General features: G+C 41.7%; 1 protein-coding gene and 1 long non-coding RNA gene across 4 annotated transcripts; one reads left to right on the forward strand and one right to left on the reverse strand.

Annotated features, from left to right (window-relative positions):
* Positions 1–3: 3 nt before the first annotated feature.
* Positions 4–4158, reverse strand: LOC143829473 (uncharacterized). The gene is made up of 3 exons (XR_013228161.1): positions 4021–4158; positions 227–357; positions 4–96 (listed from the first exon to the last, which is right to left on the reverse strand). It is a non-coding gene; the product is annotated as an uncharacterized LOC143829473 (long non-coding RNA).
* Positions 4159–5864: 1706 nt separating this feature from the next.
* CCDC14 (coiled-coil domain containing 14) lies at positions 5865–25561 on the forward strand. 3 transcript variants are annotated; one of them, XM_077320430.1, is made up of 13 exons: positions 5867–5901; positions 9226–9284; positions 9699–9774; positions 12575–12647; positions 12733–12873; positions 13700–13945; positions 14052–14146; positions 15626–16208; positions 17612–17753; positions 18676–18755; positions 20492–20710; positions 20797–20929; positions 24342–25561. In XM_077320430.1, exons 5-13 carry the CDS (start codon positions 12753–12755, stop codon positions 25297–25299), a joined length of 2577 nt encoding a protein of 858 aa, XP_077176545.1. In that variant the 5' UTR covers positions 5867–5901; positions 9226–9284; positions 9699–9774; positions 12575–12647; positions 12733–12752; the 3' UTR covers positions 25300–25561. The 3 variants fall into 3 exon arrangements, with proteins under 3 accessions (XP_077176546.1, XP_077176545.1, XP_077176544.1); XM_077320429.1 differs by lacking the exon at positions 5867–5901 and adding an exon at positions 6021–6091; XM_077320431.1 differs by lacking the exon at positions 12575–12647 and having other exon boundaries at positions 5865–5901.
* The last annotated feature ends 1943 nt before the right edge of the window (positions 25562–27504 follow it).

Consider the following 27504-nt stretch of genomic DNA (forward strand, 5'->3'; position numbering starts at 1 on the left):
TCCCCTCTTTTTGCATTTCCAATGATCTGGTGTTGCATGTGAAACTGCAGGGAACTTCACAAACCTTGAAGCTGTACTTGGGCACTCAGTGCAGAACTAGAAAAGAGAGACAACTTGTTGAAGCCCTCAGGCCTTTCCTCCTCTTGGTGGCTGCCTCAGGTCCAAAACAAACCTCCCATCTATGCCACCAAAGCTGCATTTCCAGTTTTCAGTGTTACTCACCTACCATCAAGCCACAGAAGGAAGAAAGGCTTAGAAGTCTCCATGCTGTGGTAATTTCCTTTAGGTCTTCCTGGAAACTCTGCAAAGGGTGGAGCTATGAAGTGGCTCAAATTCAGGACTGCGTCAAAGTGTGATCTAGATGAATTTAAATGGATTCTCGTGAATTCATGTGACTTTAACACTGAAACAAAATAAAAACACCATTGTATTGTAGATCATGTTTTAGTCTATAGGCAGCACCACAAAAATCTTGCATTCACCAGTTTGGTGTAGTGGTTAAGAACAGTGGCCTCTAGTCTGGAGAACAAGGGTATAAAACCAGCTGTTTACTGCTTTGTGACACGTAGAAGCATAGTTCCAAAGCATGGATCTTTATGGATTTCTTTGTTGGATTCCCCCTAAGTCAGGATAAAATAACATATGTCTCTAGTCACAGATTACAGCAGGAAAAATACAGATCCATTGCCTCAAGGTACTACCATGGCACAAAAAACATTGTTCTGAAGTAGAGATCCTCAGGATCTTTACAAGAAGTCATACCAAACTTAGCATCAAATCATACGTCGTGTCCAAAGTCGCAGATTACACTACAAAAGCCATGGACTCATTGCTTTGTGGCACCAGCATAGTGCAAAAATGTGATTCTGAAGCACAGATCCTCATGGATTCTCAGGATTTATATTTTGGTCACTCAATTTCATTATCCAGTCACCTATCAGGTTCATGGCTATGGCTTACATCACAAAAAATCATGGATATACCACCAGCATGACACAAAAATGTTCTAAAGCACAGATCTTCATGGGTCCTCAGGATTTGTATATCATGTTGTAAGTCATAGAATAAAGCAGAACAATCACAGATTCATTGCTCCATGACACTTCCACAGTGCAAAAAATGTGGTTGCTAAGCAAGGATTCCCACAGACCCTCAAGATTTTTGCATTGAGTCACCTCACATATCATCATATCACATAACCTGTCCACAGCCACAGCTTCCACAACAAAAATCACATATCAACTGATTCATGGAGCCCCAACACTGCAAAAACACAGACCCAAAGATTGGATCCTCAGAATCTGTGCATTGGACAGAATCTGTCCAACTGACTATCCAATCATATATTGTGTTCTTTGCCACAAATTACAACAGAGGTTTGACAAATCCATTGTTTTGTGTTACCACCACAATGCAAAAATGTGGTTCTGAAGACTGGATCCTCATGAATCCTCACAATGTTTATGTTTGGTCACCCCAAATTTATCATCCAACCAGTCCATATGATTGTTAAATGGATTTCTCATTATACACTGTATTTTGGAATATTCTGGATACAAATAGTGAAGAACAATAGTTTTTATACAAATTTCTGTGTCATGGTGATACCAAAATGTGACTTTTTAAAAAGTCACAGATCTGTGGGAATGAATATGGTCTGTGGTAGGGAGCTTTATGTAAAACTGATAAAGCATCTATGTTTCATGGCATGGGCTAGCACCATGATTGTGCTGGGTGTGGTGATGCATTAATGTTGATTTCCTCTGTGATTCTATGGTCTATATTGTTATATTCAATAAAGAAATAATAGAAGTGCAAGAGGATTTACATCTTAGATCCATGTTTTTGCACCATTGTTTTGCCACAGAACATAGAATCCAAATGTTTGTGGTTCAGTGCATGGACACCAACAGTGTGTGAATTTATTGTTGATTTTTGTGGAGTCCATGTAGAAATTGTAAGACTCAATGACAACACATTTCCAAATGTGTGTGGGTTTTTTTTTTGCTGTTGTTTTTTGCCATGGCAATCACATCTATTTCTCTTGTCCTTTCCATGGACATTAATGTAATATATAACATCAGAGCAAATTTTAAAGGGCCACCATGTAAAATTCATGAGGATCAATGAATTTTAATGCAGTTTTCCCCACTACTGCAGAACCATTACATTTATATTTATTTGATTTATAGACCGCCACTCTTGGCCCAGCCGTCTCATGGCAGTTTACGAAATATAGATATGAATAAAAATTTACAAAATGTAAAACATATAAAACCCCATTATAGTCGATGGTGGCATAACTCCCTTGAGAACCCACTGCTCTGCTGCTCCCAGTCTCTGGTTATTTCATAGATGACTCTATGTGGTGTTAGCCCGGGCGAGCCCAGATTATAGAAGGCAGGGAGGGATCCACAGATTGGTAACTCCAGTCCCTGCCCTGGCTTCAACCAAACACCTGGTGAGAGCTCCATCTTGCAGGCCCTGCAGAACCCAGAGAGCTCCGTCAGGCCCCTTAGCTCTTCCAGGAGCTCATTCCACCAGGTTGGGGCCTGGAAATACTGGAAATGCTAGATACGTTGTTTTTGTGGGCCATTCTGTGAACACTGATGAGATGTCTGATCTTACAATATAGTTTGGTGGTGTCCATGAAGCAATGGATTTGTCATTTCTGTTGCACAACCCATGGCCATGGATATAATATATGATTGGATAATGAATCTAGTATGAACAAACATAAAAATCTTGAGGAACTATTAGGATCTGTGGTTTGGACCCATCTTTTTGCGCTATGGTGGTGCCATGAAGCCGTGGAAGACTGATTTTTGTCAAACAGTCTGTGGCCATGAATACAATGTATGATGAGATAGTGAGGTTGGGGCTACCCAGTGGAAAGATTCTGGGGGCCATTCTGCACAGATTCTTTGTAGCAGGAGTGTGGCAAATTGTAATCGCTACAAAAATGCGGTTATGCACAACGTCGTATACAATCTGCCACACTCCTGAAACCGATCCGCAAAAAGCACTTCATTGTAGCGCTTTCAGGGAAATCCCAAAAAGTGGATTCACCCTCCGGAAAGCGCTACACTCTTGCAATCAATCTGCAACACTAGCGGAAAAGTTCTGTGCGTTACCATTGTTGCGGTTTCTGCAAAGTCCCTCCCCCTGGTTCTCTGATCTTCCAGCTAAGCGATCGCCATTTTTGTTTTCTCGGAGGAAGCGGAGATCAACGCACCGGCGAGCCTTCATTTACCCAGCAAGGTTTCCCCGGCTGCAGTCCCTCCCCAGAGCTGTTTTAAGTCACCAAGCACCACACAGCCCCGTTTGCTGGTTTATTTTCCCTTTATTTTTCCACTATTTAAAATGGCGTTTTTTCATTCCGAAACCAATTTGCAACATAGATCCTGGTGCGGAATGGCTGTGAGGATTCATGAGTTTCTGTTCTTTGGAATAACAATTTTCTGTCATAACACCATTTTGCAGTGGATCTGTGGTTTTCCTGGTGTAATATTTTGAATGGACATTATACGTGATTTGATGGTACATTTGGGGAGGGGGGGGTTGTGACTGTGAGGATCAATGATTTCGAACTACATTTTTGTGCCACAATAGTGGATGCACGATATTTTGTGGACTATAGATGCAGACATTTTTCACAATATGAAAGTGGTTTTATTTTGTTGCCAAATGCCAAAATTATAAGAATTCCTGAGGATATAAGACTTGGATCTATGTTTTTGTGCCATTGCTGTGCTGCAAAATATTGGATCCATGTTTTTTAAGGTTCAGTCTGTGGCTCTGACTTTGACGTGTTCTGATACTGGATTTGGGGGAAAGAAAACTTGAGAAGATCCATGAGAATCTAGCGTTTACCTTTCCCCCCTGAAATCTCATTAATGGATCAACTCTTCACTACCTCCTGTTTCCAAGACTTTTGAAGCAGTACCCTATAGCCCCATTCTTACTATTACTATGAATAAATCCCTCTTACTACTCAGCAGTTTTATTTGTCTGAAGTACCTCAGCAAATATCAAGGTCATCTTAAGGTTGGCGGTAATCATTTGAATGCCGAGCTGAGAGGAAAAGGTTTTTTTTGTACCCAGCATCCTGTGATTTGAGAGCTCTCAGAGAGCAGACAGGACAACCATCTCCATGAAGCCATCCTACTGGAAAAAAGAAACATTACTCTTGTCTTTGTAGGCAGAGCACTGAGCTTCAGAAACCAGCTTAACATTTATATGCTAGAACGGTTATTACTATGTATAAAAAATCTTAGCATTGCAACTTTGAACTAAATAGCATTAAACGAAGGATCAGGAGAACCTAAAGAAAGTTCCTCCCCCAAAGAGCACACTGTTACTATACTGCACCTCCCTTTTCTGTTGCTAGAAGCTATGGTTGCAAATTGTAGGTGAGTCTTGGAGTTCTCCAGGAAATAAAACTAAGTTTGAGTCCAGTGGCACCTCTAAAATGAACAAAGTTTAATTTTGGGTATAAGCTTTTGTGGGTATACACACTTCTTTGTTATACTCAGAATTAAACTTAGGTCTTAAGGTACCACAGGGCTGTTCTACTGTTTCTGATCTATACAGCTACCCACCTGAAGGAATTAAAAGTGTTTTCCAAATCAGGGGTAGTCAACCTGTGGTCCTCCAGATGTTCATGGACTACAGTTCCCATGAGCCCCCTGCCAGCAAATGCTGGCAGGGGGCTCATGGAAATTGTAGTCCATGAACATCTGGAGGACCACAGGTTGACTACCCCTGCTCCAAATGATACAGATCAGTTCCCTTGGAGACAAGTATGCTTTTGGCAGATGAACTCAGTGGCATTACTATCCTGCTGAGCCCCCTCTCCTCCAATATTCTACCCATACTTCACTCTCAAATATCCAGGAATTTTCTCACTTTTTCCAAAATTCCTGCTTTGGATGGACACTCCATGCATCTGTTGAAGTGAACTCCTGACTCACAAACGTTTGCACTGAAATGCATTTTAATGTGTTACTGGATTCTTGTTTCATTTTAAGGCATCAGTGGGTTGGGACCTTTAAAAGAGAACTTTAAAATGCATTTAAGTCTGACACGGATAGTCCAGGCTAGCCCAACCTTGTTGGGCCTGGTCACAATTTGGACAGACTACCAAGGAATATCACTGTCATGGAGGCAGGCAATGGCAAATCACCACTGTAGTTCACTTACCTTGAAAACCTTGAAACCCATGGGGTCACCATAAAACAGTTGTAATTAAGGTTGCCAGCTCTGAATAGGGAAATACCTGGAGACTTTGTGGGTGGAGCTAGCTGCTAGCAGTGGACAGGATTTTGAGTGGGGAGGATAATTCTATGGAGTCTACCCTCCAAAGCAGCCATTTTCTCCAGGCAAACTGATCTCTTTAGTCTGGAGATGACCTGTAAAACCGGGGGATCCCCAGGTCCCAGCTGGAGACTGGCATCCCTAGAGCCTGAAACTTGTCAGCAAAATAATACCTTTAAAAGCCAGTAATCCACTGTGATATAAACTCTCATGGTCAAAGCCTTGCCTGTAAAAACTCATACCAACAACAAAACTGTTAGCGTGCAAAACGTGTGTGTGTGTGTGGGGGGGGGGGTTGAAGCCAATTCAAGCGGCGGCTTCCATGAAGGGAACGGCTGACTGTGACAAACGCAAGAAACTCATCCCTCGCGCGTGGCGTTCTGTCAGCACCAGCTTCCTCTCGACTAACAGCCTGTCCCCGTTTAGCGGAAATGAATAATTAACCAGCTGAGCCCTCCGCCGCCGCTATTGGTTGACCTTCGGGATGGTTTTGACCAATAGGAGCCTTCTTGAGTGGGAGTTCCTTCCCCCTCCGCTGCTGTTCGCGCTTCGGTTGGCGCCGGCGTCTCCTAACAAAGCCCGTAGGTGGGCGGGGCTTGTGGGAGGCTGCAGCGCGGCCGTTGGGGGGGGGCTCGCTCTGCTTTGGGGGGGGGAGGAGGGGGAGGGGGGGGGCGGCGGCGGGGGGGGCGGCGGCGGGGGGGGCGGCGGCGGCGCTGCCTTTCTTCTGCTGGGCGGGGGCGGGATGGCGAAGACGGCCTCCCTGAGGCGCCATAAGGTAAAATGCAGGCCGAAATACCCGAGAGGACTGCGGGATATGGGGGGGGGGAGGATATAGTGTGTTTCTCTTTTGAAGAGGGGCCTAAGTAAAAAGCAACTCAAGGGAATCGACCAGCTTCGTAGGGTTGCCAACTCTCGTTTGGGAACTGCCTGGAGATGGAGGGGGGAGGGGGGAGGGGGGAGGGGGGAGGGGGGAGATGCCAAGCCGTGGAGAGCCTTCTTTGCCGAGTTGCCGTTTCCTTCCCGGGAACTAATCTCTGTGGTCTGGAAATCAGTGGTTGTTTGGGAAGAGTTCCCTGTAGGTTGATCAGCCTTTACTTTTAAAGGACCACGGCTAAGGCTTTATCATCCCCCCACTCCTTGCCGTTTAATATTACTGCCACGGAAGAGAGCTTTTGGAGTCTGTGTTTCGGCAGCACAGCAAGTTAACGACAACTAGCAGTTTGAAGGAGAGGGACCTAACTAGCAACAAACCTCCCATGCTTAGGAAAAGAGGAAATCTAGCTTTCCGTTGATCCCTTTGGGAATTCCTTTTCTCTTCAACCAAAGCATATACCTAATTATAACTCACTTTTCTTCGCAGTAGGGACCCCAAAACAGCTTCTGTCATTATCGGTTCCTCCATTGTATCTTGAGGAAAAACACAGTTAAACTATGTGGGGTTGGCTCAGAATTACCCACCACGCTTCTCTGGATTCTGGGAGATGAATATATTCTTTCTTGGTCTAAAGTAACTGTGTGGTTGTTTGGTATTGATATTTTTATTGAGTATAATTGAAACTCATATGATTCTGCTCCTGTTCTCTTTGCCTGGGAGCACAGATGCTCATTTTCAAAAGTGGAAAGTCGCATGACAGAGATGGCATTGCCATACTGAGCATGTTGGTTTCTTCTGACTTGCCATGCCCTATGATCCATCAGGCTATGTAGATTTCTGAGACATTACACAACCTGGTTACCTGAGATAAAAGTGGGATAGGTCATTGTACCTTGTTAAAACTATTGTTCCTGTCATGTTAAAAATCTGAAATATCCGTGTAGATCCAACCTAAGGAGCCTTTCTCCAACTTAAGTGCAATTAATAGCCAAACCTCCCCAACTGTGGGTTGTTCTGTCTGAATAAATGAATAGCCGGGAGAACATGTCGTAGATCTGTTGAATTGCAAATAACATGTCAGCCTATAAAAATCCTGTGTCTGGAGTGTACAAAGCCCCCAGCACACTTACACTTGATGTCACCCGGAACAAGCCAGAATCGAGGAGAATGTTTTATTGCCATAGCAACCCAAACGGTGCTTAAAGGAGTCCTGAAAGGGGGGGGGGAGTAAAGAAGAAATTGCTAGTGAGGTCAAAAAGGAAACTCGGGGTGCCAGAGGAGGTCACTCTGGGAAATGGCATCTTAGTCTAAAGGGCACTTCGATTAACTGTGGGCCTTTTGATCACAACTCAGATCTTCCAATACTTGTTACTAAAAGAATAATCTACCTTTCACTGAGAAATCTCTGATTAAACAAACTGCTGTGGAGGCACAGAATGCTTACAAACATCACAGTGATAACTGGCAAAAGTTGACAGTGTCTGGGGAGGATTTGGGCAGCTGACTTCCAGGTAGGGCCTGGAGAGCTCCCAGAATTACAACTGATCTCCAGATGACAGAGATCAGTTCCTATGGAGAAAATGGTTGCAGTTCATCAAATGTGTCTAATCAGGATCATCCTTGGAATCCATATGATCATTCTTGTATGAGCAGATTATGCTCTGCGATGTTTCCAAGATATGAATGGAATTCTGCTAGATAAATTGCATGGAAATTTACTTACTATCTCATGGCGAAACAGTTTGTTAGGTAGATGTACTAGTGTTAGTTTATTGCAGCACATATAAAAAAGAGTCTAGTGACCTGAGCTTGAAAACTAATGAATTTTTTTCTAGCACAATCTTTCATGAACTAGTGCTTGCTTTGTCAGATGTTTGAAGTGATCCTTGACTGGCTGACTTCAGAGATGAAGGACACAGATTTGCCACAGAAAAGTTTCCAAAGACCTGATCACTAAAATTTAATATTAATGGATGCTATTGTTAATGCAAGATTAGGCAAGTAAGCTGACGGCGGGTGGGTGCCCGAGTGTTTGTGTGCGGGGGTGTTTGTGTCTCGGGAAGCGGCGGCAAGGCAGGAAGGAGTCTGGGGATGGAGGGGGGTAGTAGGAGTGTGGCGGCTGTATGGTGTTGGGGGGGCGGCAAAGGAGCAGGGACGCCGCGTCAAAGACGCGGCATCTCTGCTCCTTTCCCTAGGGCGATGGGAAGGCAGGAGGACTCACCATGGCGGAAGGCCGTGTGGCCTTCGCCCTGGCGAATCCCCTGGCCGCTTGGCCCTTGAGTGGCACTTGGAGGGGTGGCACTTGAGTTTTTATCTCCAAGTTTTTATCACGGAGAGAGCCTGCCCTAACTCCTCCTCAATAGCCCTTAGGGCTTTATTTTATCCACGGGATGAGGATGAAGAACAAGATCACTTCCTTGAAATACAAACTGGTTATGGACAACCAGGAAGAAGACTAAGAGCCAGCTTTGTGTATTGAATAAGAATGGCAGCCTGTAATCTGGAGAACTGGTTCTGATTCTCCACACCTCCATATGCAGCCAGCTGGGTGACCTTGGCCAAGCCAGAGTTCTCTTGGCGTCTCCTACCTCACAGGGTACCTGTTGTGGGGAGAGGAAGGGAAGGTGATTGTAAGCCACTTTGAGATTCCTTTGGGTAGAAAAAATAGCAAAAACCCCCTAGCTTTTATTTAAATTCAATGTATACCTTGTTCCTACATTCCTTTAAGGAGATCAAACAATGCTGGGCTTTTTCTTATGAAACTGATTTTAATCAATTCACCTTGGATTAAGTGCTCCTAGTGCATATCGCTTGGAGTGTAGACATGCTTTGTGCTGCTGAAATAACTTTATGTTTGGGCTAGTCTTGCCTAGACATTTTAAAGTGATGATTAAAACTATATGTCCACATGCACTGGGCTTTTCATGTACAAAACAGTAAATTTTCAAAGTAAAGCTGTCTGATTCATGATGTGAAAGAGTTGTTTGGTCTGTTACAGTTCAGTTGTAAAACTGACACAAATTTGCAATCAACAGGTGCTGTCTTCTGGAAGGTTGACAGGAACAAATAATAAAATAACAAGCAATAAAAAGCAGTAAGAATTTCTTTATTATTTTTAATAGTGCAAACTGTGAGCTGCTTATTGTTAATATTGTCCCGATGATACATTGTACTCTGTTGGTTTAACTGCCAGATTCTCCAGATTTCTCTCCGGGAATAATGGGGAGGCCACAGGAGAATGAACATTTTAAGACAAGCTAATGAATCAGAGTCATAGCAACATCTGTCAGATCAAGTTTTGTTGCAGAAAACAAAGATAATTTGGAAAATGTTCGTTGTTTGCATGGAGCTATAGTCCAGTGCTTTTTCAAGTGTCTTTCAAGTACCTTCAAATGCATTATTCTGGTGTAACTGCTTTTGGAATCTTTGCCACTATATATTAAGACATAAACATATGTTTTCTGTGTATGGATAATGAAGTGAGTTAACATAACATTTCTGTGTTCAGGATAGCTCTGAAAAAAACAGCACTCTCTGATGTCGAATCTGGCTACTCTCTCTATTCCACAGACTCTGAAGATCAGGTAATAAGATTCAACAAAATCCTGACATTTAAAAATATGAATTGTCATGATTGACTACATTCCTTGGAGAGCACTCCGCTGTGTCAATACAAACAGGCTGGTGATCCCTAGCTCAAGACATGTGCGCTTGGCCATAACCAGGGCCAGGGTCTTCTTGAGCCTGGCCCCACCTGGTGGAATGAGCTCCCGGAAGAACTGTAGACCTTATAGGAACTATGTTGATTCCAAAGGGCATGCAAAATGGAGCTCTTCTGCCAGGTTGAGGCCAATGAACTGATGGAACACCACCTAGGGCCCTCCTCCAACATCCTCTCCCATCCTGGACCAGAAGGGAGCAGTTCAATTGACACCGGGCAGCTATGGTGATCTGATATATTTTAATGTTTTAAATGTAATGTGTTTTTATTATGTTTGTACATCATATTTGCTGCAAACTGCCATGAGATGGCTGGGTCAAGAAGGGTGGTCATAGAAATCCAATAATAAATTGAATAAATAAATAAAATGAATAATACACCTCTATATGGCTGTCAGATGTTAGACAGAAGGAGGCACAAAATGCCAAGAGTAGGGTTTGGAGAGATGAACAGTCTCTATTACCACCTTCAGAATCTCCTGACCTGAAATGATTGAGACCCACTAGAATGGTTCTACACATATCAAAAGTCCTGCAGCCATGTCACCCTGACCTCATGGGAATATTTATTTTATTTATTAATCTAATATATATACTGCCCTCTCTAGCAGCTCAGGGCAGTGAACAACAGTAGTCCATGTCCATTAACAACAATAAAACATAAACTTTAATAAAAATGTTAGTAAAAACATATCATAAAATTGAAACTACAAACATCTCTGCAACCATGCAATTTCTTTCATATGTAAAACTCTCAGAAGTAATCCATGGGGGGTTATCCAAGGGAGCCCCCAATTGATGAATAGATCCTAATTTGCCCTTACAGTTTCTGTGCAGATTGTTGACTATTGCAAAGTCACTACTAATATGCCCCCCTGAAAAATGCCGTAGCAGGTAACAGTGGCATGGCTTCAATAGTTTCTGTGGGGGTTTTTGTTCTTTGACCATGTCTTGATGATGATTGAAAACCATTTGAGGAACTCAGATTACTAACATACAAGCCATGCTGTGTATCAGCTACTCTTCCGAGTGTATACTGTGGGCCATTCTATACCCAGAAAATATTGTGAAATGCTTACCTCTTGTTGATGCCATTTTTTTGGCATTTTGCACAATGTCAACATCCAGCGTCCCAGCAGCAAACCTCAAGCAACTTCCTCCATTTTAAAGTGCCACTTGGGGAATCGCTTAAAGTGGATTCCCCAAAATATGTAGCACAAGCAAAGAAGAGCAACCAGCAAGCCACACGCGAAAGAATTGTGTGGAGCCTAAATAGCTGTATCTCTGTCTCCAGTGCCTGCCATCACACCCGCCTCCATCTCCCTTCTCCTGGGGACAGGGCTTTAAAAAAAAAAAAACTGCCTGGAGCAACGAATAGGCATTAAATCGTCCCGGCAGAGGGGGAAAAAAAAATTCCCCACCAGTTAACACGCAAACCATGCCTCTCTAACCCGCCCCCCCCCCCAAAAAAAAATTGGGAACAAGATTACTTTATTAAAGTTCCAAGCTCATAAATCTGAAGGGGGTTGCAGTAAAATAAGCACTATGCATCTATGACTGGATGCATAGGTATTGCAACAGAGAACTTTTACTTTAAAAAAATTCCTTGCATTGCAGACCCTTTAAACTAGCGATCCCCAACCTGTGGGCCGCGGACCACATGTGGTCCTTCGACTAATTGGAGGTGGGCCCCGAAGGACGCCTTCTCATGAGTTAAAATTTCCATGAAAATAAAATGTTCCTTATGTTCATTGTTGTGGCGTGTCTGTATCTTATTTTGAAGTTTAAACATTACCGTAGCAATCAGAGAGCGTTAGGGCAGTGGTTGAGAGGAGTAAACTACCCCCCCCCCACGGGCCTCAGTAAAAGGCATTGAGTGGTCCCCGGTGAGTGGTCCCCGGCGTTGAGTGGTCCCCAGTGATAAAAAGGTTGGGGACCACTGCTTTAAACCATAGAGAAAGGCAATTGGCTGCCTGGCTTGATTGATATGTGGAGATGAGTTCTGTGTGTAGCATGTTCCTCTCCTCTGCCATTTCAAGCAGGCGTGTGGAGTGATGAGAAGTGTGAGAAGGTGGCAGAGGGAAGCAAGAAACCCAGAAGGTGCAAAATGGCCGGAGGCACGATTTTTTATAGTGTTATGTCATGGTGCTGGTGTAACATTATGTTTTCCAATGTGTGGAATGTCCCTGTATATTTCCCCAAATATTTGAGATGCCAAAGTTCTCTACTTTGTTTTTGTTTTGTTTTGTTTTCTGGCCTGAACAGATTCTGTGTTAAATCTGTACATGCAAAGAGGTCTACAACAGAGGTGAAGCCAGAGATGGTTTGGCCAGGACTTTAATAGTTCTTGGGCAGGAGTTTCTGCCTAGCCCAAATCCCCCCAGCCAACCTCCAGCTGTACCATGTAACTACCAAACTTTATGTTTGCTGGTACTTCTAAAATATATACAACAAATCTATGCTCTAACTTGCCTCCAGCTTCATCCTTCTGCATGTTCAGCATATATGGAGTTGCTTCACTGGCATAATAGTAAAGAGGAGAAAACTGTTTTTATTCCGATGGGAGTACACATAAACTGGAAATGTACAGGATACAACAGAGTTAAGATCTATTTTCTAGTAAAGAAAACTGTCCGCCTATTTACTGATACCTTTCCCAACTAGGTTGCAGCTATTCATATTGGTCTTGATCGCTGTGCAGCATTGCTCAAGGATATCTTACAAAATGAGTCTGAACGTAAGCATTTTTATGAGTACTTCAGTTACCATATTGGGAATGTTTTAATTTGTTGGTAAATGGCATTTGTTTCAAATGATCCTAGGAATAGAAGCTGTTCCTCAAATGCCAGGAAAAGCAAGCAGTGTCAAAACGACTTCCAGACCCCTACTCAATAAAGTGAATGGGTCAAGGAAAAGGGGTGCAAAGAAGACTACTATTTCTACCCATGTACATAAAGAAATTGGTAAGTGCTTGTACAACTATTGTAACATGCTTTATCAAGAAATATCTAGCTTTGAGCCATGTAAAATTCCCAAGAAAATTCTATAACAATTCCCTGCCTTTAAGTTTTAAAGCTCTGGTTTTATTTATGAAAATGTTGTTAAACTGCCAATACTTAGCAGATGCCACATGTATTAGTAGGTCAGATTTTCATCTAGGATATGTATGTTCAGCCAATGATTATGATTATTATCTATTGTGAATATTATCTGTTTAATAGCCCTATGCAAATAAAAAAAATCCCAAGTGAAAACCACCCAGGACTAAGTCCTGAAATGTTCCCCCACACAGACCCACACTGTAACAGTGTTATCTGCACATATGCAGATTATGCTGGGGGGGGGGCATATTAATCTTTGTGTTGAATTGCTCTAAGCAATACAAAATGACTGCCAGAAAGCTGGCGATACAGTTGGGGGAAAGATAAGGAGGTTAGTGGAGAAAAAGATAAAATCTGGTGGAAGAGAAAGGATAAGAAAACAGTAGGTGAGAATTTGTGTGACTAAACTAGGTTAATTGTATTTTGGACCCTATGTTCATTTTGATCTGCCAAACTACTTTAATGTATCTGTGTAGCCTCCATAAAATTTTAGGATAAAGTTTTTGAGGCTGTTAATTAATATAGCTTACTGACTTTACGTAATGCAATTGATTATTATAAATGAGGTTCCAAATATCAAAGCATTTCAGAGATAGTACTACAAGAGCAACATTCCATAAGGTTATTATTGCACCTGGTTTCATTAGAGTTTAAGGAAACTAAACAATCCTCCTATTGTTTTTCATAGTGCCCGTAACAAGTAGGAGAACAGCCTTGGTTAGCAAAACTACTGTTGAAAAAGACAGAACACCTGTAAGCACTGAACAACAACCCCTTGTCCAGCCAGTTCCAGCACCTCTCACCCAACGTTCTCCTGTAATTCACCAGAAGTTGTGTGAGCATGTGCAAACTCAAATGTCTCTGCTCAATATCCAGTCTCCACAAATATCCACTGATATTCCAGAAGTACCACTTAGCACCATTCGTGAGAATGGTAAGTGAGAATATCTTGCTTCAACTGGATGGTTATTAGTCCCTTTGTTGCTTGCTAAAGTTGACCTTTGCATTAACATTTACTCTTTGCCCTTTATGGGTGGCAGGATGTCAGCCTGTTGCAGCATTCAATTGCCGTTTACCTACTTCCACACCAGCTTTGTCCCCACAGCATGCAGCTAATCCATCAACTGTGCAGTCTGTAAGTAACTGACATAAGCCTTAAATTAGAAGTTAAATTAGAACTGTCATGTTTTATTCTCACATGTTATTGCTAGTAAAAACTTGATTTGCCTGTATTCTTCCTGAACCCAGTGTAAAATATGTGCTTTGGGTATCTGTATTCCAATGCAGTTTTAAGGGGCACTGGAGAAGGTCCAGATTGGCAGTCACAGCTGAGCTTTCCGATTTACTTGGGGTTCTAGAAGAGGGGTAGCATGGATATCGTTTCAGATCCAACATGGTATGGCAATGAGTGGAACCAGCCCTAACTCTATGTACTAATCAAGTTTCTAAAAACATTGTCATACCAGTGGTGATGGTGCAGGGAGGTAAACAATGCTGGCCCTTGTTTATCACTAAGTATGACTGAGTTCAAGACCAGGAGAGATTGGAGTGAAACTTTTTGGCTCCCAAATTTGCCCTTCAAGCACCCAAGCCTAGTATTTCTACCCACATTTATCTTTTTAATAATTTTCTGTTGTCAGTCTTGCAATGTTTCCAATATACTGCTAGTTATCATTAGTATGGATTTTGCTTCTCACCAGTGTCTCTAGATCTTCTCTCATTCCTGTTGATAAGCACATTTACAAAACAATTTCACCTGGAGAGAAGAGACAGTTCTGACTTACGAGAAACATAAGGTTCACCCACACCTGCATATTACACTTTGCAACTTTTGACTTGTTTTTAGTTGGTTGACACCCTGTTAAAGGTAAAGATAAAGGTATCCCCTGTGCCAGCACTGAGTCATGTCTGACCCTTGGGGTGACGCCCTCTAGCGTTTTCATGTCAGACTCAATACGGTGTGGTTTGCCCGTGCCTTCCCCAGTCATTCCCCAGGCACCCTGTTAGTCACCCATATATTGTCTTTCTCTTCCCTCACTGCCCCTTCTTAGGCCAGCTTGGAGTAATGGTTAAGAATAGTGACCTCTAATCTGGAGAATTGGGTTTGATTCTTCTCCACATGCAGCCAGCTAAGTAATCTTGGGCTAGTCACAGTTTTATTAGAGCTCTCTTGACCTTACCTACCTCACAGGGTGTCTGTTGTGGGGAGAGGTAGGGAAGGTGATCGTAAACTGTGCTGAGACTCCTTTGGGTAGTGTTAAAGTTAAAATCATCTGAGAACCCACTTGCGGAACATGTTTCTATTGGCAGATTATTCTCTCCTTGCTCTGTCTCTGTAACCACTCCCTATTTTTCCAGCTGCACTTTGATTGCTGGAAGAAGCAGTTGACAAAGATTTGCCAGTTTGTCACTAAAACCACAACCGCCCTTTGATACTTTGACTACAAAGTTCACCTATCCCCCAGTAGCTTTTCAGTCAACAAGGTAACTGCTAAAGCACAGTAAGGTCTGTGAGCACAATGGGTATGACCCGCTGATTGTTTTCACTTTAACCTACTCACAAGTAAATCTGTTGGGGTTTTAATAAAAGGCTTTTTGTATTCATTTGATCCAGGGTGTTTCCATGGACAACTGCAGCCAAAGCGTGCCACAAATGGGACCCCTTCTTGCACCAGCGGGTTTCAGTGCTTCCACATCTGTTTCCAAAGTGCAGCCTGTTCCTACATGTTCTGCTGTGCCTCGCATACTTCCGACTGCTCTGAACGATCCCACAAGACCCACAATCCTTGCAGCACTGGGTAATAGAGAGGCTATGTCAGACCAAGGAAGCCAGGACCAACAGCTAAAAGAGACAGACTTAATAAGATGTATTCAGACACATCTGGCTCTGCTGCAGGCACGTGAAAAAGAAAACAAATGTGGGAAAGCTGGTGAAAAGTGCCAGGCTGTTGAACCACTTCAAGCCCAGTCCTCAAATCCCCAAGAAGAAACTGCTGAGGAGCATAGCAAGAATACTCTTAGTAAAGAGGAAGGCATGGATGGGGTTGACATGGCACCAGTGAGAGATACGAGTTGTCAAACTAGCTTTGACAAGGCAGTTTTAAAGCCTCAACAAAGAAGCTTGCAAGAAACAGTTAAAAAAATGAGAACAGTGAAGTATTTTTTGAAAGAGCTGAAGGCCCTGCTCACAGACCACGGTACATTTGGGGTTCTGTGGAGCAGTGGGAAAAATCTCTGCATATTTTCATGCTGCTGTAATTCGGTACAATTGACTGGAGTGTGTACAAGTGTGATAGCATAGCTTGTCTCTTTATTACCAAAACTATATTTCAGTGTTTGCCTGAAATTTCAAAAATATACTGGGACCTTCAATGCAATCCTTGTAGAAATAAATTATGCTCAGTATTTGCATTCCGAATATGTTTGCTTTTTAAATTTTATTTTAAAAAAATACAAAATGAAACAAAAAAGGCAATATGAAATTAACACTTTTGTGTGTGTGTGTGTGTGTTTCCTGGCTGTCGCTGTTCCCTCTTCTGCTGTTTCTTGATATTTCATGATTCACAATTCACTGCTTTCCTATTCTGTGTCTATAATAGGATCAACTTAAGAGGTAGAAGAGGAAAGTAGTAAATTGTTTATCATGCAATTTTATTTTAAAAACATTCAGTAGAGACACACACAACTGAGTAGTTTCATGATTATGTCCCAGAACAAGCCATAGTTCTAGAGGAGTTTGTAACATGTAATGGAGGTTGAATCAAAGACCTCCTTAAAACTTGATGAGGATGGCTACCAGGTAATGAACAATATCAAAATATATTCTGAGAAAGAAGTGCATGGCAATGGAATTTTCTTACCTTGCTCCAAGCAAACCAAATGAATAATGAAGAGACTAGTCTTTGTAATATACACTTTGATCGCACCTTATTACATGAAGGAGCGCCCATGGCTGAGCATATTTTATTGTTCTAATACTCTTGCGAGGTTTGCGAGTACAGTCCGTTCTGGGCTACATGAAAAGCAAGTAGGCTTGTGCATGCATGAGGTGCCATCAAATCACTTCCCATTTATGGTGACCTTATGAATTAATGTCCTCCAAAATGTCCTCTCGTTTAACAGCCCTGCTCAGATATTGCCGACTGAGGTCTGTGGCTTCCTTGATTGAGTTAATCCATCTCATGTTAAGTCTTCTTGTTCTGCTTTAGGCTTAGATTCAATTAAATCCAATTCATTTCAACGAAGTTTGGTTTTAACTAAATGAGTGTTGTTGCCAATTTTCCATTTCAGCATGCGGGGGCTCAAGTCTATGCAGCTAATTAGGCTATTGATAGTTGGTTGCTAGTGTTACCAAAAGGCTTGGAGAAGAATGTCCTGTCCAATTTATAGAGGCTTAATGTGGTAAAGATGAAATTTTTCATTGCATGGGGGTAATATCACATGGTAAAGAATATCCCCTTGAGCATCTATGAAAACAGGACATTTTTCTTCAGGCCAGTTGGCAACCTATATTGCCACCTCCTTCTGTTGCATGAATAAGTCAACTCCACCGTAACATGGTCTCTGTACTCTTGTCAATTACATCTTTTTTTCTATATAGATGATTCAGAAATCTTGAGGCTGCTAGGTGAAGTGGAAGACTGTATATCTCTCTTGCCTGCAGCCGTCGATAGTTCAAATGTGCAAGCTGAAGTAGCACTTGCTCTTCAGCCTCTCAGAAGTGAAAATGCCCACTTGCGCAGGTTAGTACCATGAATAGAACAGAGCTGCTCCTTTAAGAATATGGGCTCATTTTTGAACAGGTATTTGAAAGGGTGAGCATCCACTTGCCAGGAGTAGACATGCAACAATTGTAAATTAAATCATTTATATTTGCCTTGCCAGCCTACTTCTCCAAAGTAGAAACTCAATGTATTTTGGCTCTTTTTCTGTATTTTTAAAAACTTTGCTTTATCAAAATAGGCATCTAAAAGGAGTGAGATACATAACAGGAGTTTTAGCAGTAGCAGGAAGAACTTTCAAAAAGCCCTGTGAAGATTTATTAAAGCATCAACTTGAATGACCTGAAGGCCACTGGGTCAGAAAGGGGTTCTTAGCACAATACAGATAGGCAGTGGGAAAGAGAGAAACTCTGCACGTGCTCAGCTGAAAAGTATAAATCCAGTAACCGTTCACCCAAACCAAAAGAGAATTGAGTATGCTGAATGTTGTTAGCTCCACTTTGCCTTGTTATGAACTTGCTGGCTGTGTGCATTTTGTCTGCCGCATAGACCAATTTTATTCAGATTACTTATTAACAGTATACCAAGGCAATAGATTACTGTTCATAGGTATGACTTTACCAAGTATCATCACTGGTGTTCAAATTACACATAACTAATTCTTTTGGTTGCGTTTGAGCAGATAAATATCGATAACATCCAGTTGAGCAGAAGTTGTTCACTGCAACTGTGTGAATCTGGCACTTTGTATTTCAGTCAGGATTTATTAATATATAGTAGATAGTTGTTATAAACGTGTGTGTGCACAAAAACACAAAGCTTTGTTGCATGATATGCAAAGTCAAAAGTGAGGGGGAAGAAAGTTTTTAAAACTTTTTTCTTACTTACAATTTGTTGTAGATTTGCATTTAAGAATTATTTTCTTTTCCTAACTCACATGTAGGCAACTTAGGATTTTGAACCAGCAGCTCAAAGAACAAAAGAGAGCTGAAAAAGAATGCAATCTAGATGACAACATGGAACGTAAGTGTCATTTGAGACTCAAATATAATAATTTTAAATGTTTGATCCTAGTTTATCTACTTGGACTCCAGCATTTGAAAGGAAGACATTTGAGAAGTCAAATGGTTACTGAACAACAGTGGAAGTGAGGGTTTTGTATATAATGATGTTAATTTTTGAATATACCAAGTAACTTACCTTGTTCTTCTAGTCACAGTAATGTCATGAGGGATACTATTGATAATCCTGTTATGTAGTTGTAGGTGATGAATTCCTACACCTCTCTGGGGAAGTCTATAGTTCATTGTGAAATTTGAACCAAAAGTTAACTCTCCATGAATTTGGCTTGTGCTGGTATGCATTGTACTCATAGCATCTTCCCTCTGTGCTGGATATTCTTAATCTCTGGTGCTTTGTTAAGATGCTGATCATTCTTCACTATAGACTTTATAAAGGTTCAGTTGCCTAATTTGTATCCAGCTATGTTGTCATCCTGCCTTTCATTTGATATCTCTAGTGCATTTTTGTGGATGGAATGGCTAGCCTCCTCTGTTGGGCCGTTCTCCAACTTTGTGAGCAAGACTGAAATCTTTTAGCTCACTCCTTCTCTCCCTTCTTCCATATATGTAGAATCAAGATTGAGTATTTGGTTTAGAAAATCCTTGAGTTTTGATGCAAAGTTTGGGCACATCAACAAATTAGGATTTGTTTGTTGGACACAGATTGGAATTCTAGAACACTCTTTAATCCTGGCCTAAAATTCTTTGGTATCAGTATAAATCAAACACAAATTAAAGCACCCAAATCAAGGGTTTCAGATTTGTTCACATTACACATACATTGTGATTTGTTTCTGATGTTTCAGTGCAGGCTTGCTCCCTCATGCTGAAATTCAAGATTTGGCCACCACTTTTTAGCATTGTTAGTCCTTAATTAATTTCACATCAAGTAATGGCAGTATAGCACATAATGTGCAGATACCTTATGCGGGAAGTTAGGCTTTAGTTTCTTTGTGCAAATTTATTGCAAGGTTTCTCTTACCCTTTAACTCATTTAAACAGTTTCTGCTACTGAATTTCTGCACACATGTTCATGTGAGGTTAGCATGAAGCAGGCAGTACACAGCATCAAGTCCACAGGTTTAGCTGTTAGCTAATCAAACCTCTTGTGGCGCAGAGTGGTAAGGCAGCCGTCTGAAAGCTTTGCCCATGAGGCTGGGAGTTCAATCCCAGCAGCCGGCTCAAGGTTGACTCAGCCTTCCATCCTTCCGAGGTCGGTAAAATGAGTACCCAGCTTGCTGGGGGGTAAACGGTAATGACTGGGGAAGGCACTGGCAAACCACCCCGTATTGAGTCTGCCATGAAAACGCTAGAGGGCGTCACCCCAAGGGTCAGACATGACTCGGTGCTTGCACAGGGGATACCTTTACCTTTACCTTTAATCAAACCTTGTGGTATGCTAGCAACAATTACTTAGTGTTTTATAAATCAAAATCAGTATCTTGGATTGGATCTAGAAGGAAATTGGATAGGCTCTGTATCCAATGTAGAATAGCTGCTTAATGTTCCTTTTAAGAGGTTGGATTGCTATATTCTGTGAACTTGCTAAAATGGCCTTCAGTGGCAACTGCGTGTTGAATGTGTTGCAATAATCAGTTATAGCTGTTTACAAGGATATTGTACCATTTTTGTCTGGGCAATTCTAAATATCAGTTCATGTGATGTTTTGTGTTTGTTTTTTGTGTTGCTGTTCTATAGTTATCTCTCTGCAGTCCTTGAACAGGACCCTGCAGAGTCAATTGAATGAATATGTGAAAAGCATTGAGTCATTGCAAAATAAAAATGAAGAACTATTTAAAGTCCTCGAAAGCCAAAGGGAAGAAGAAAAAAGATTAACTAGAATAATCCATGAGAGAGAACAAGAACTGCTTGAAAAGAAACAACAAAATGATATAGAATCAACAAAGCACAAAATGGGTACGTATCCTATGGCTGCAGACTTGTCTGAAGATGCTTGTAACATAAAAGTTAAATGAGTTAAGTTTTGCCAATATATATTTTAGAAGCAGATGAGATGCTGGCCAACATGAAGAGTCTCCAGTATAAGGTAGATGCAGCCGAGAAAGAAAACCGGATTTTGGGTATTACATTGCGTCAGCGGGATGCAGAATTGAACAGACTGCATGAATTGACAAGGTAATGTTTCTCTCACCCCAGGAGCATGAAAACACACTGTAGTAGAAACCAGTTTCGGCCCTATTTTACTATTTGAGATAGATGAAAGCAATCTACTCTTCAGACTTGGTTTCTGTAACTTGGTTTCTGTAACTGAAAAACATGTAATTCAAATAGTCTTGTCATTTGGTTGAACTAAGTACACTGTATTAGCACTTGACACTTGATTCTGTTCTCAGGTTATTACATGAGCTATTATTTTGCGGGCAGCTTTGTTTAGTCATGCATAGAAAGCCTAATAATTCCTTTTGTAGGCATAGACCGTTTTATGTATTGTTCCTTGTTATATATAAACCACCCTGAGCCTCTGGGGAGGGTGGTATATAAGTATGATAAATAAATAATAAATAAATAGCACGATAGATCATGTCAGAAAAGAAAGAAATACTTTGTTCAATTTGTGGCTTGGGTACCGTGAACAAGTTTTGTAAGTCCTGCATGGTCTCATTGCATATCCTCTCCCTCTAAAATTTATCTTTGTACAAGGGCCTATTGCAAAGCATTGATTTTGGTCAAATGGAAATTTTAGAGGCTCTGGTACCCACCAGAGCAGAGACTGTCTAGTGCAGGCTTTCAAAAACAAATCAAAGACCTTTATTGGCATAATCATAATAAAACATCTCTATAAAAGACAAGGTGGTTCAGATCCCAGATCACTTGGAGAAAATCCCGTGAAGGAATTTTGCAATGCCTTCGGTTATTTTGAGGGTTATGATCCAATAAAAGAAAGGGCACTATTGTTGAAAGACTGTGAATCTTGCTCATCCCCATGAGAGGAAATATGTGCCGTTCTCTGCTGTTATGTTGCTCACAAAAGAGAACATATTCCACTGACTCTGGTTTCTTTGCAGGACATGGACAGAGTCTGTCGGCATATTGGATTTTAGCATACCGACCTTTAGTCAGTGCTGTTGGTAGGAGGTTCAGCCTTGCTAGCATAAAAAATCACTTCAAGGAAGGCGATTTTAAAGATGTACAGTACTCCAGGATCCTTCTTGCTGGGGGATAGATTTCAAAAAAGATGGGAGAGCATGTTCTGTGTGCTCCAGCTATGCTGTTCTGATAGTCGATATCCAGGATGCATTGCCTGATGATTTTGCAAGCTTGGTTCTCTTCAAGGTTTTCTAAAAGCTCAATAGACAGGCCTATAGACTTCAGTTTGTTTCTAATCTTCACAAACCAGGGTGATATAAACTTATCAGACAGCATAAGGTAGACAAGACTCCCAGCTTGGGCTCTAAAGTTCAGCCGGAGCCTGTATTTAAAGATATGGAGCCAAGCTAGAGTGGCCAGTTGGGTAACGCCGGTCTCCAAGTATATTGTGAGGGCAGAGATGCATTTGGGGAGGCTAAATAAGTGGCGAAGGAAGGCAGATTGCAGCCTCTCTACTATGTGCAGGCTTTCTCAATCAAGGTTTTATGAAACACTGTGGTTTCTTGACAGTTCTGGAAGGGTTTCCCAAATGGGTGGGAGTTAATTAAGTGTTTATATATAATTTTAAATTTGTTAAACATGTATCAGGTGATATTACCATATATGGTCATGTCGACCACTTCCCCCTCCCAAAATGGCCAATGATAGGCCTGGAGGGGGTGGGTATGTACACAGTTAGGCTTCCCAACCATATTCTGCACGATCATACCTATTCTGGGGTTTCTCAAAGGCTGAAGAATGTTTCAGGTGTTTCTAAATGGTAAAAAGGTTGAGAAAGACTGGGATAGTGCTTCTGGAACTTGTTTGTTGGATCTGAGTCCTTGGTTTTCTTCATCCCAAGAACCCATTTGATTTAACACAAGAAGATGACACTTAAAGCTGCATAAAAAGAGACATTGGGGATACATAGAAATGAAGGGACTAGGCCAAGTTACTTCCATTCCCATGTCATAATCTTGAACCAGATCTCTGGTCTAAATCTCCCCTAATTGCACTAACTGCCCTCAAACAGAACACCTTTACTAAATTAGCTGAGTTTGTCAAATACATTTAGTCATGTATGAAATTTACTTCTGTGATTGTAGTGCTTGACCAACAGAGGGCGGTGGCGATTCATAGTCTGAATTGAAAATTTGCTTTTTCTGGAAACCAGACATGAACATTTGCAGTCAGCAGGGTATATGAAGGTCATTAAACTTGTGCTAACCAGCTGATCAGGTCAGAGGTTTATCACATGTAAAAGAAGGCTTCTGCATAAGTAACCACAAATTGGAGAAATGATATGCCTTAGCGATTACAGCCTGCACAGTTGTGCCTCTTACCTAGCAGCTGTGCCTGAACCCCTTTTAAAAAGTTACTTACAGTTACCATGTATTTATTAAGGGACTGGATTCACTTTGTTCCCCCTTCCCCACCAAACAGACGAATAAGTCTGTTCAGGAACACTGTTCTTTTGGGGGCAATTTTAACTTGTTTGACATGGTTCTACTCACTGTTTTGATTTGGGGCTTTTAATGCGCATGTACAGCCCCTTGAGTGTTCTGGAAAAGCAGTGAAAAACTTTTAATAATTTTAAAATCAAGTTCTAACATATCACATTTAAAAATCCATTACAATGACAGATGGTTCAAGGATTCCTACATGTATAAAGATATCTGGGAGAGGTTAGCATCTTTGTGCAAAGCAACACTGCACTGCTCTGTGGTATTCTTCTCAGAGGAGGCCATCCTTCAGAGGAGGAACAGGTGTTATCACCTTCTTTAAATGTGTAGCCAGTTTGTATTGTCCTATAAACCCAGGAGGAACCATTGCCAGCCTTGTCCATGGCAGTATTTACATAATACCATGCTAGGTGCCATTTCTTGGGTTGCCTTTTTTGTGTGCGAATATTTATCCCACACAAGTATGAGTGCATGTGTCTGTGTATATACAGAAGAAGATACTGCAGCCAGATAGACAAGGCCAGTAACATGGGACTTTCCCACCTGATTAGCATCCTCCCAACCTATGATCCAGTTCTATTTAGAGTAGCTCTCTTTAGAAAAAAAGAAAAAAGGGAGGGCTTAGTTATGCTGAGGTATGAAAGAGAAAATGTTAGGAAATCAATGGTTTCCCCAATGGCTCCCTTTAATGTAAAAAGTTGCTTGAATTAATGTTTCCGATAACTATTTGATGGAGGTAGTTTACCTTTTAATAAAGTTGTTTGGGAAGCAATTGGATGGTTATGTCTCAATGATCTCTTTTCATTTTCAGCCCTTTTTCAGATTCCTTTACAGGTCAGCATATTCCTAACTAAATAATAGTATTGTGTACTGCGTGGTAGAAAGTGAATGGATGCCTCTGAATTGTTGCCTATAAGAGCTTACACATAATCTCAGACATGTGATCTTAGGTTAGCCACTCTTGTACTGATAATGTGCTGTTAAATTTTACTTCACAGAGCTATGCAGGGCAGCATGTCCAAGCTTCTGTCAGACCTCACTGTGGATAGTAAACCCAAACCAGGAAAGAGCCTGTCAAAAGCTCTCTTGGAAATCCATGAAAAACAACTGCAGCCTGACGTGTACCCTCTTAGTGCTTCCATAATGAACTACCTCCACAATGTAGAGACTGATCCTGTTCAGGTAAATACAGAGCCCCACTCAAAGGCGGAAATGAAAGAAGCCGATCAAATGGATGACAGGGCAGCTGAATGTTCTCCTCAGAAGCCTTCTCCTGTGGCACAAGCAGTGCTGACTCCAACTAATGCATTCACCTTTCTAAAGCCTGATATGGAGGCAAACAGTGATTTGGGCACTGTAGTAGGAGACAAGCTGGATGAGACTATTTACGTTCCCTTGACCAGCAGTCCATCAAAGAGATTGGTGGTGGCAGCTGAAAGATGTGGCATGTTTCTCCAAGATCCGAAAAACTTTGATCCTGATTTGGGATTGGCTGATTCTGAATGGTCAAGCAGGTTTGGGGTGTTGGGTGAGGCAAAAGTATTTGATAAATTCAGTGGTAGCTGCACTTTAAAAAAGACTGTGGAAAATAAATCTGAAAATATGGGGATGACAGCAAAGCTGGAAGGCAAGAGGCCTCAACCGCAGCCAAAAGAAATAACAAACGGAGCTGCTAAAGAGATTTTGGATAATTCAGGCAGACTTCGGCCTGATAAATTCTTTTATGCTCCCATTTCACATTGCAAAGGGAATGTGCAGAAAAAAGGCATTGGAATTTCTGCTCCTGACTCAAGTTTTTCAACCTTTGATTACTTGTCAAAAAAATCAGAATGGACTATATCTTCCTTCTCAACATTCACTTCTAAGGATGAAGAGGACTTTAAAAATGGTCTTGCAGCCTTGGATGCTAACATAGCAAGACTGCAAAAGACATTGCAGAACAACTTGACAAAATAAGTTCTTATGGATGAAGTGGAGGAAAAGGCATGCTTTACTTGCTCTCAGATTTTAAAAAAATCTTTGCACTCTGGTATTTTAATGGGTTGTCTTCTGAATTGATACAAAATTCATTTTCCTTATTGCAAAGAACTACTTCATTTGCAGAAAAATATAAGATCAAGAGTAAATTTATTTTAATTTTTATAACAAATTGTTCTTGTAAATAGATTGTTAATTATGAACATTTTTTTCACATTAAAGATTTTGAAGATATAACTTAGCTCAGAGAAGACTTCTAATTTTTATATTGGCATATGCTGCCTGGAATTCTCTCCTCTAACAAGGATGGCTTGTGTGTGTATATATTTGTTGTTGTTACCCCAAGAACCCCATTTCAGGGCATTAGTCATTAAGGCACGGAAGATCTACATCTGGAAAGTCCCTTCTGTTTGAAGCACGGTGATGGAGCAGTCTGCTTAGCATGAGCTTGATACCTAGCTGAAGGACCAGGCTGTAGGCAACGTAAAAGACCTCTGACAGAGTCACAGGATAACTCCTGTGCTTGAATAGACAATGGTAACATTGATGGACCAATGGTTTGATTCAGTATTAAGGCAGTTTCACGTGTCTATTCACACTCTTAAGGGGGGGAAGGGGAGGTGGAGTCTTGAGGAAGAAGCCTCAGAATTTGCAGTGACAAATGAAAGACACCTGGGGCAGTTCCCTTTCTTAGGCTCAGTTGACTATGTTCATTTGTGTTTTTGTAAACTTGAGTTGGGTTACCGGGGTGCCCTTGAAGGCATCTCAAACTGCAGTTGCTTCAGAATACTGCAGCCTACTGAGCTGTTAACTTGCCTATTTTGAATCAGCCACCTTTGTGACCTGAGCCTCCATAAAGAGACATCAAAAATCACGCCCAAGTTTCTGGCCATGGGTGCAGATGTAAGTTGAACTCTGTCCAGGCAAGGGGGACATGTTTCCTGATCCTGTCCCCTACCCAGCTACAGGACCTCCATCTTGGAGGGGTTGAGTTTCAGATGACTGCCTGATCCATCCAGATACCGCTTTCAAAAAGCTGGCAAAGAGGTGGGTGTCATCCACATACTGGTGACGCCCCAGCCTGAAACTCTGGACCAGCTGGGCCAGAGGGTGCATATAGATGTAAAAAAGTATGGGGGAGAGTAATCGCCCCTTGTGGCACCCCACAAGGGGAGTACAAAGGGGTCTGACAACTTGTCCCCCACCACATTGTGACCGGGTTTATAAGAAAGGAGTCAGCCATTTCAAACCTGTTTCACCAATCCCTGTGTCCCCGAGGCAGTATACCAATAACTCATGATCAACCACATCAAATGCGGCCGATAGATCTAATAAAACGAGAATGGCCGATCTGCCCCGGTCCACCTGGCATCTGAGATCATCCATCAGAGCAACCAGCACCACCTCCACTCCATGGCCAGGACAGAAGCCAAACCGGTATGGGTCTAAGGCTGAAGTTTCCTCCAAAAATGCCAGAAGCTGGCATTTAGCCAGCTGCTCCTTTGGACCAGAGCATCCAGACACTGGGATAGTGCCTAAAGGCCTGCTTCCAGCTGCTTATCCAGCAGGAGGAATAACTGGGTGTCATCAGATTATTAAGTGTCCAAACCTCTGGACAATCTGCCAAACCTCTGGCAAGTGGATGTGTGTATGTGTAGAAAGAGAGAAAAAGAAAAACCTGTGAGACCCCACAATTTACATCTTATTTGGAAGACCTTCCCATCCCAAAAGTGATCCTCAGAGTCTCAGACAGAGCCATCCAAGGAGAATGCTCCTTATCACCAAAGAGACAAGGTCAATCAGGGTCAAATGGTCAACTAGTGAAGGCTGCTGGTAGATCCAAAAGAATCTACATGCTTTTATCAAGATGTAAACAGATTGTCAACCAGAGCAACCAGTGCTGGCTCAGTCCCAAAGCCCACCTAAAAAGGATCCATTCAGGAAAACCTTGAGCTGTTTGGCCACTGCTCACTCGATTACCTCCCCCAGAAATGGTAGATAAGACACTGGATGGTAACTGGGCAGCATCTTTTTATCTACAGAGGATATTTTTAACAAAGGTTGCCTCCTGCGATTGCCACACACATCAATTTGCAATCCAAGAAAAATGAATTCTTGAATGCATTGGTTCTCTTCATCATCAATTGTTATTGTGTCATGTCTGTTTTTTTGCAGTGGTCATTA

This window comes from Paroedura picta, chromosome 2 (assembly GCF_049243985.1).
Source record: "Paroedura picta isolate Pp20150507F chromosome 2, Ppicta_v3.0, whole genome shotgun sequence".
Taxonomy (NCBI): Eukaryota; Metazoa; Chordata; class Lepidosauria; order Squamata; family Gekkonidae; genus Paroedura; species Paroedura picta.